The sequence below is a fragment of the Citrus clementina genome, unplaced genomic scaffold (assembly GCF_000493195.1).
Source record: "Citrus clementina cultivar Clemenules unplaced genomic scaffold, Citrus_clementina_v1.0 scaffold_3, whole genome shotgun sequence".
Classification (NCBI taxonomy): domain Eukaryota; kingdom Viridiplantae; phylum Streptophyta; class Magnoliopsida; order Sapindales; family Rutaceae; genus Citrus; species Citrus x clementina.
Window position 1 is genome coordinate 16,867,971 of NW_006262339.1, and position 9,633 is coordinate 16,877,603.

Sequence of the window (9,633 nt, forward strand, 5' to 3'; positions counted from 1 at the left end):
TTGCGTTTTAGTGAGGATACTGGAGCTGACTTCATCAAAGGCTTAAACGGTTGGTTTACCACGTCAAACTAGTCGTTACAGATTTGTTGGGGATTCTTTGTTTAGTTGTTGCGTTTAAGTTGTTATTTGGTTTCGATATTATAGCTGGGTAGCTTACTTGATATCAGCTGCTTTATTTTATTAGCTTTGTTTAAGCCTTCATTCACAGCTACAAAACGAAGTTGTTTGTTATGTTTGGAAATATAAATAAGCTCCAGTAATGAAGACAAATAATCGGGAAATTATTCAAAAAAAAAAACACTTGTGTCTGTGGTAGTTCTCACCCGAAGAAGACCAACTTAAACTCATTTTGTTATTTGCAGCTAGTTCTGACTGGGACCTAACAGATTTGGGATTTCTTTGTACTCTTTGGTGTAAGGATTCATGACAAAAAGGAATCATACTTTATTTTCCACAACTCTGATCATTACCCAAGCACACACTAGGCCATTACAAGATCCATAAATCTTAATTGGGTCTTTTCACAATTTTAATGAGAAAGAAATCTTCAGCAAGAAATGGTAACGAAAATTTGTTTTTGAAAAGAAATACGAGATACCCATAGTCTTATTGCTTTTATCAAAAGGTACAAACAGGGCAGGGACCTTATATATGATAGGAAGCAGATCATGAGTCATATCCCCTGGTCTTGGAAGAATGTCTTTGTCCACGGTTCATAATCAAAACAACAAACATTTTTCAAAAATTGAGAAAACCTGGAAGTTTGTCGTTGAGGCCCGTTGAATTGCTCTCGGCGAATTGATTCCAGTTCATACTCGTGAGATCCGCCAACAATTTGTCTTTGAGCATTATCCATATAATCAAAGTCTTCACTTCTGTCACCAAATTCGAGTGTAAAGGTGTTGGGATTTGCATAAACTGGACTTACGCCACAGCATTTGACCTTTTGAGGACCTTTTACGATTACCAACTGATAGCGGATGAAGAAGTCAAATGAGACTGCGGCCCCATCCGATAACCCAATATTCTAACAAGGATAAAATCCAAGTATGACATGATTTGAGTTTACGCACAAGTTGTTGACCAATTGGCAAAAGTGATCGGACCCGAACTTACATCCCACTCCGAAGAAAATGGCAGGAGAATAAGAATCTTCCTCAAACTCAAATTCAATAGCAACACATAGAGAAAACCCAATGAAGAATTTGTTACCACAACGATGTGGCAGTTGAATAGTTATTGAAGATCCTATAGATTGACTGCTGTACCAGTCTGGTACTTCACTTCCAGGTAAACAAAAGCTGATTCCATCAAATTCCTGTAAAATTAAAGCCATGATTTGATTTTGGATGTAATTCACGGGAGAGATAAAGAGAAATAGATCGAACTGCATACCTTTTCACAGAATAGTCTTCGCGATGCAATTATCATATGCCGAATTCTTTGTTGCAAATCTGCCCAAATACTTTCATTTAGTTTCAGGCAATTAGCAAATATCAGTTGCACTGGAGACGTGCTTGAATAGTCTTTCACCCGTGTGATTGGATAGTGCTTGCAATATGGATGCATCCAGTTCTTCTAGACATGATGTGAGTTCTGGCAAAAATTGGAGCCGCTTGCTATCACTTGCACCTAACATTACCAAAAGCAGTGGAAGCTCTGGTAACGACTGAAGCTTGACTCAATTGACCAAGTAAAGCCATCTAAGCCGTGAAAGTTGGCTGATACTCGTAGGGAAACTCTCAAAGTTATTTCCACTCAGATTTAAACTTTCCAATGATGATAGACAGCCAATATCTGGAGGGATTTCCACTATCTCACAGTCTCTTAGTTCTAGCTTTTTCAAAGAAGATAAACCCGATAACAGAGGAGGCAATACCAAACCCCTGCATTCAAACAACGAAAGTGTTTCAACTTTGTTTAAATCAACAATGGAGATAGACAGCCAATATCTGGAGGGATTTCCACTATCTCACAGTCTCTGGCAAACTACCAAGTTTAGTGCAACCAGTCAACTTTAACTGCTTGAGCCCTTCTAGATTTTCTATTGAAGATGGCAGCTCTTTGATATTACTTGCCTCCTCTAAATTAATTTCTTCTAGTAGTTCCATTTTCTCCAAGATTTCTGGGAAACTCTCAAGGTTTATACAATAACTAAGATCAAGGCTGCTAAGATATTTCAATTTACAAATGCTAGTTGAAAGCCTTTTAAGACTATAGCAAAAACTCATTTCTAAGATTTCAAGATTAGGTAGGCACTCGATTGATAAGGGAACTTCTTCTATTGGGGTACACATTAGGTTTAGTTCTACTACATTGCCTGAAATCCTTGGAAACTCTTTGAGATTAACACACTTGTAGCAATCAATCTTAATGGAAGATATGAAATGAATGTTCTGCGGAAAGCACCTAAGACTTTCACAGCCAGCCATAATCATGTTACCAAGTTTGTTAAAATTCTGGACGTACGAGGGAATGTGAGCCAAGCCTGTGCAATTCCGAAGATTCATTCTCTCGAGATTTGGAGTTTCTGATGGCTCTGGGATTCTAGTGAGATTGGTTGAGTGATTGAGGTCAACATATTTTAACTTTGGAGCTTTCTACAGAAGGAAATGAAGAATATTACTAAGCATCAAAAGAAATATATTTAAGGAAGTATAAACAAATGTTTACCTTTTGTCCTTCCCAGATTTGCTCAACTTTCTTAAAGGAAAGTTGAGTTCGATAAGATTCTGAGGGACAAAATCCGATGGCAATGTTTTCAAAGGATATCCATGCCAGTAAAGATACCTTAATTCCTCATGAAGATATTCTAGACCCTGTTGAAGGTGCACTTTAGAGCTCATTTTAGAAACGTCAAAATGTCCCGAGATATAGAATTTAAGCAATCTAACATTAGACATATTTGTAAATGCTCTAGGGTCTAGATTTATTTCTTCAATTTTCGACAAATCCAAGAATATGCTTTTAATTGCATCAGTCCCCTGTTAAACAAATGAAAGAATGAGTTAGCATGAAATGCACAACAATGGTCATTAAGATTGTTTTCAACGGAAACAAAAATTTACATGGGTCGATTTTTCTTTGTCCAACATATATTTGTAACAATTAAAAGAAAAGCAAATTTATCAAGCTTTCAAGTACCTTGTTTTTCTCCAATACATGACAAACATCCTTGTAATCCCACAACCTGCTACGTTTTTCTGGCTTTTCTCTAAATTCTTGGCAAACTATTTCTCGACCCATTTCTTGCAATAGGTCATGCATTTGCAGCTTATTGTATGATATTTTTATGAGTGACTTATTAACGAGGACATTCATTGCATACTGAACTGAACAATAATCGTCACTGAGAATCCACATCACATGTTCTCTATCATCTCCATTGAAGAAACAAGCAATATCCAAGAACAAATTTTTCTCTTATCAGCTCAGTTCATCATAACCAATTTTCAGCACACCATAAATATCAGAGCCAGAAATTCGTTTTAAGTTGTTCAATGCATTTACCCAATCTGGTTTGCTCTTCCCGTAAAAAGAAGACCCTAATACTTGCAGAGCTAATGGATTGCCTTTGGCATAATGCACTGCTGTCTCTGAGTGCTTCAAAAGATCTTCAGGGCAATGATTTTCTTTGAAGGCACAACTGGAAAAGAGCCGAAGTACTTCATTGCAATTTAATCCCTCGACCTCATATATTCGTTGCGTTCCATATCTTTCAAGTATCGTTTTATCTCTAGTAGTTACAATGATTCTGACCATACTTGTTAACATCATCAAGAACTATAAAGACCTTCATTCTTTGAAGCCTGTCCCTGATATACTGCGGTATTTTCTGTGTTCCAATATCAAAATTTTCTCCTAATACCTTTGAAAGAACTTGGTTCCGTAGATGTACCAACACGCCACATTTTTCTGATTCTTCCCTGACATTTGCCATGAAATACTTCCCTTCAAACTTCTGAGAAAATTGGTTAAAAACTACTCCAATGGTTGTTTTACCAATACCGCCCATACCCCAAATTCCTACAAGTCGAACGTCTAGCAACCCAATGGCTAACAGTGATTTAACTTGCTCAACACGTGACTCTAATCCAACTAGGCGATCGGAATCACTTATTGCTGGTAACAATTTTTCTAATTTTTCCAAAATATCTGCAGTAATTTCCTTTACAAGTTTGGCGTCTGGCCTGGTAAGGTGACCAACAATGAGTAAAATAGGCAGACACATACACACAAAAACTAAAAAAAAAAAAAAAGAGAGAAACATTTATTTCCTTTCTCAAGAGAGAAATAGAACGTTAAATGGTGATTAAGTGCTCTCTTCCTTTATAAAATCCACTTATACACACACATGCGCACACATATGTTAATTAAGACCATGTTCGATTTCCGGGTACTTTTAAACTATAATTACTACACTGTTAAGTGTTTGGTAAATCTAATAACTGTGCAATAAGTATATTAATATTTAATAAATTTAAATTTTAAAATTTGATTAGTTAATTATAATTATTTCAAAAACAATATAAAACAGCAAATAATTTCAGGAGTGACGATTGCTGTAACACCCCAAAATTATTACGTGCGGAACACGTGGTAATAGGAGGTTACTAACAAATTAAAAATCCTTACACAAATTCACGAACTGAAATACTTCAAATTTTATTAAATAGATTAACAATTACACAAATCAGATACTTGACATTTTCAAATTCATAATAATTTAGAATTTCAAAAGCATAATCACTTTCGAAAGCAAATCATATAACACACTCACAGGAAACAAAAAGTTAGCTCATGTCACATAATGTCACCTATAATCCCAGTGACGCGGTCAGAATCAGAATATCGTGTGCATACTCAAAACAGAAACTCAATACTGGTACAGAACATAAATATATCTATATCGTATAATACGATCATAATCAGAATCGGAATGACTACGGACAAAGAGCCAAAATATTTTTCAATTTGTAGTAAATTTCACGTGGCACTTTGCACTGTACGTGGAACTTCGCGGCACTTTAGCCCTAGAGATGTGGCCCCCATACAGTCTCAAGAAGTGGCCCCCGCATAATAATTCATAGATAATCATAATCAAATACGTGAATAAAACATTCATATTAGATTCATAAAAGATCATAACAAAGATTTAGGCTTGCCGAACGATTTCCATTCCAACATTTTATAGACAATTTCAAAGATATAATTATTTAGCAAGAATAAATTACACATTTAAAAGCAATTATAATATTTGTTAAAACCATAAAAATAATATAATTTTTCAGATTTGAAAACATTTACATAAAATAATTTGGTTACAAAGAACTAAGAAAAATATGTACTTGTAATAATATTAAAATATCAAAATTATTATACATATCTAGTACACTAGGAATAGAGTTACTTACACACCTCTAAGCTTTTAACAATCTTAAATATCTCCAACACCTTAAAAAGATACAAGACATAATTAATAACAACTTATTCCGAGCATTGATTTTCTAATTCATGCCGGTACAAGTCTGATTCTCTAGATTTGAACTCTTAATCTAATAATCAAAACAATATGATATCATGCATATCTGTTCTAGACATCCATAGGTATCTCCTATAAAATTTTCAGGAGGATCCGATACCAAAAACATTTTCAAAATTATTTGTTTTTTGATAGTCTCAACACTGTCTCACATTGCCTTAACAGAGCAGTATTGATTCCGAGATTTTTATGAAATTATGTACTAATCAGAAAATTATGAAATTAAAACTGGAAATATTAGACAAATATAATAACTTGTTTTAAAAAATGCAGAATTTTTAGAGTTCATTTTATGGTATAAATAATTTTGTGAATTTGGTCATTCAGCTGGAATAGCAGTTTTCCAGTGCAACAGTGTCAGATTCAAAAATCTATATAAAATCGAAAATAAAATCAAATCTTATGAAACAAAATTTTTTCAATAAGCCCTAGATGTCTAGTTTATAAAAGGGTAAGGTTGTTCTCAAAAATCATTTTCGATGGTCATGATTTAATACAAAATATACATGCTGTCCAAAGAATTCTATAACATGTTTCATACAACTAGATTTTTAAGTTAAACATGTATTCAAAACAATAAAAACATAAGCAAATAAAGACTCACCAAATCAAGAAGCTTCCAAATTATTTAAGATCTCTAACTCTATTGAAGATTTGGAGAAGGTTGCTATGAGAGATCTAGAATTTAGATTTTTGGAATTGAGAGAGAATGAAGATGAACAATTGAAAGAAGTTGAATAATTATGCTTCCTTCTCCAAGTCCACGTTTTCAAGATTCAACAAACTTAAAGTAAGCAATAATAAATGCAATTATACATATAAAGTAAACTTTAACAAAACAATTTTATTAAAGAAAGAATAATAAATATAAAGCAAATTTTTAATAAGTATAATCAAAGCAAACTTTAATAAGTGTAATAATAAATTAAAATAAACTTTATTAAAGAAACTTTAATAAAATAATATTAAATATAAAATAAATCTTTAATAAGTGTAATCATATATATAAAGCAAACTTTAATAAATTTAAAGTAAACTTGAATAAAGAAACTTTAGGCAAGCAACAATAAATATATAAAAAGCTTAAATAAATGTAATTATGAATGTTTGCATCTTTAAATAAATATAGGCTTTTATGAAAAATATAAATAATAAATGCATAACAAATGCAAATAATAATATAGGTACACATGTCTTGTGTAATTAATAAATGTAATACTAGAAAATTCTAAATTATTCTAATTACTTAGAAAAGCCTAGAATCATTCTCTAAAATTTTTTAATAAACCAATCAAAAGAAACAACAAATTCTTATTATCTATCTAAGAACTATCATAATAATTAATAAAGAGAAAAAAAATATTAAAGGCGTTACAGTTGCTGCCAGAAGAAATGACTACAGCTTCTCTGCTGCTTCTTTGCCACCACTGGATGGATCGCAAGAAATGGAATTCAACGATGTCGCATGTATTATCAACAGACACTCCGACGAGCACCAGCCATTGATTTTCTACTTTTATAAATATTAAAATTAAAATTATATTTATTAAATATAAAAAAATACAAACAATTATAATTTATAAGGGCATAATTGTATTTCTTGTAAAGTAATAAAGGTAATACGGCCATTTCACTCTTTATAGTGGATTTGAAAATATTGGTTAGGCTGCCCAATCCCAGCTGTCATGGTGCCAGAAACCTTAGCAAGTACCTGGGCAACGGGGAATTGACAGCCAAGCTGCTACACATCAGGTCCTAATTGCGACCTCAATTAGGCAAATTTTGAAAAGAAGTTTCGCTTTTGTTGGCTAGTAAGTCCAATCAACTACATAAATTGTATGTATTGCATGCATGATGTTAGTTAAATTATCTTATTAGATGATTGTTGTGGAAATAATTAAAAATTGAAAAAAGGCAGTGGCTAAATGGAACATGAAGATATAAGAGTTAAGTATAATACTTGGTTGTGCTGGAATCCTATCCAGATAGAATGGATGCCTTTGTCAATACTGCCCTCCATTTCTGAACTTTTTCTGGCATCTACTTATTGAACTGCTTGTCATGCTTAACGAAGGCATCCTTAAAACTTCGCTTTTGATTTCGCACATCTGATGGATCTACATTGTAGAAAACCGGTATGACAACTTGGCCATTCTTTTTATGGCATTTAAGAATCTTGACAAGTTCATCCAAGCACCATTTCGAAGAAGCGTAGTTCTTTGAGAAAATTTTTACTGAAATCTTTGATTCTTCAATTGCTTTCAAAAAGGCAGGTGAAATCTCATCTCCTCTGGTAAGTTCTTCATCAACGAAGGTTTCAATATTTTTTCGATGAAGAGCCACAACTAGATGGCTTAGAAAGTTATCACAGATATCCTCCCCTCTGAAACTGAGGAAGACATCATATTTGCAAGAATCGGTGAAGGAAATGTTAGAGACAAATTTACTGGTAGAAGGAGATTTCTTGAGAGTGTGTATACATATATATATATATATATATACACACACACACATATGGCTGAAAATATTTGAAGTGGCTATATCAAGCAAAATAATTTTTCTGTAATTCACTTGCTTTCGTTTGTTAAAATCTTATCAAGCACTTAGTAGTGGCTTGCAAAGATGACGCAAAAAGCAGTGGCTTGCAAATATGACGCAAAAAGCAGTAGCTTGCAAAGATAAATCATTGGGTAATGGCTTGCACAGGTTAACGAATTTCTAAAATAGTTAAAATCCTTGAGTTTTTAGTGGTTAGTTGTAATTTCCAGAGAGATTGAAAGTCAAGTCAAGAAACATAATGGTTAATAATGAGGACCAAATAAAAGAAAATGCTGCAAATCGGTTTCAATAAAAGACCAATTAACACCCTTCCATTTCTGAACCGTCTGTGCTTGGCATCTCCTTGAAGTGTTTTTCATCCCCAAAACTTCCAAGTTTGCTTCCCCACCACTGCTGGATCTATATTAGATATCTTATACATGTTTTTCCAGCCAATGTCAAGCTGTCGATCACGTTAAATCAACGTACCGAAACAACTATAAGAAAAAATTTGCAGCACTGACAAGCCAGACCCCAATAATTGACTAAACCATAAACTTCCGTTTTAATCAACCAGGTTTAGCATCCGCCTGGGTGGAAAAGTAATGCTGAGGGGAAGCGCCTCAAAGCAGCCGTGATTTACTCAACCTTGAGTCATGTTAAAACAATCACCTGTAATTAGCCCCAGCATCATCTTTAGTTTTCACAAAAATAACAGATATGTTTAACTATTGAAAAACTAACCGCAAGGCTAATGTTTTATTCTCAATATCATGGCTAGATTTATGATGCTCTTTTTTCAAGAGAGCTCTTGCTGATTGTTATCAAAATGCCTTTTTTTCTTTTCTCCTTTTTTTAATAACAATCATGAATATTATTTTAAGAAAAATAACAAAACATGATAAAAAAAACAATGTAAAATTTCAAGTCATCAAATGAAATAATAAAAATATAGCCTAGAATATTATGAACAAAAACAAAAAAGCTTTTTATTGGTAACACTCATGCTTCTTATGGAGACACAGCCCAGATTATCAAACACAGCTCGATATTTTATTTTTTATTTTTATTTTGTCCGCATAGAAATAGAAGACAGAAAACCTTAATCCCACAATTCTCTCTAAATCCCGAATCCAACCAAAAGCTTGTCCTCAAGTCAAGGTAAGAGCAAAGTTCAAAAGATAAACAAAAATTTCATTATATCGATGAGACATACAAATTTAAAAACTAATAATCATTCTTCTTCAAATGTTGTGCCCTTCTTAGTGACATATCCTATCAAGTAACTTTCTAATGTCCTTGTTCTTCAGATGGCATTTCTGATCGATTGAAGCAGTTGACCGAGACACAAGTTTAATGTGCAAGTATAAGAGTTGTTAGCTCTTTAAGTTCTCCAAGCTCTTCTGAATCTTCATTTCTTCCCCTGCTTTTTGATGAGTTATTTTAAGTTTTTGAATGCTTCTCTGAATACGTACTGAGGAAGACGCACTATCTTCAACATCATCCCTCACATCCTCAACATTCATATCCTGTCCTTTAGCTTCCTTGTTCAT

The 9,633-nt window shown here is 33.3% G+C and overlaps 1 protein-coding gene across 1 annotated transcript; it reads right to left on the bottom strand.

The window, feature by feature from the left end:
- Positions 1 to 3,426: 3,426 nt before the first annotated feature.
- LOC18045903 (putative disease resistance protein At4g11170) lies at positions 3,427 to 9,633 on the bottom strand. The gene is made up of 5 exons (XM_024187041.1): positions 9,556 to 9,633; positions 8,753 to 8,808; positions 7,587 to 7,931; positions 3,765 to 4,190; positions 3,427 to 3,646 (listed from the first exon to the last, which is right to left on the bottom strand). The coding sequence occupies exons 1-5, from the start codon at positions 9,631 to 9,633 to the stop codon at positions 3,427 to 3,429; spliced, it is 1,125 nt and encodes a 374-aa protein (XP_024042809.1).

What these genes read in the sequence shown, in the direction of transcription:
- LOC18045903 (XM_024187041.1), bottom strand. Translation starts at nt 9,633, where the DNA reads ATGAACAAGGAAGCTAAAGGACAGGATATGAATGTTGAGGATGTGAGG. An exon ending in AAGATAGTGCGTCTTCCTCA is followed by an intron (nt 8,809 to 9,555) that starts GTACGTATTCAG and finishes GTTTTTCAATAG; the next exon opens with TTAAACATATCTGTTATTTT. An exon ending in GTTCTTGATGATGTTAACAA is followed by an intron (nt 3,647 to 3,764) that starts GTATGGTCAGAA and finishes GCTCTTTTCCAG; the next exon opens with TTGTGCCTTCAAAGAAAATC.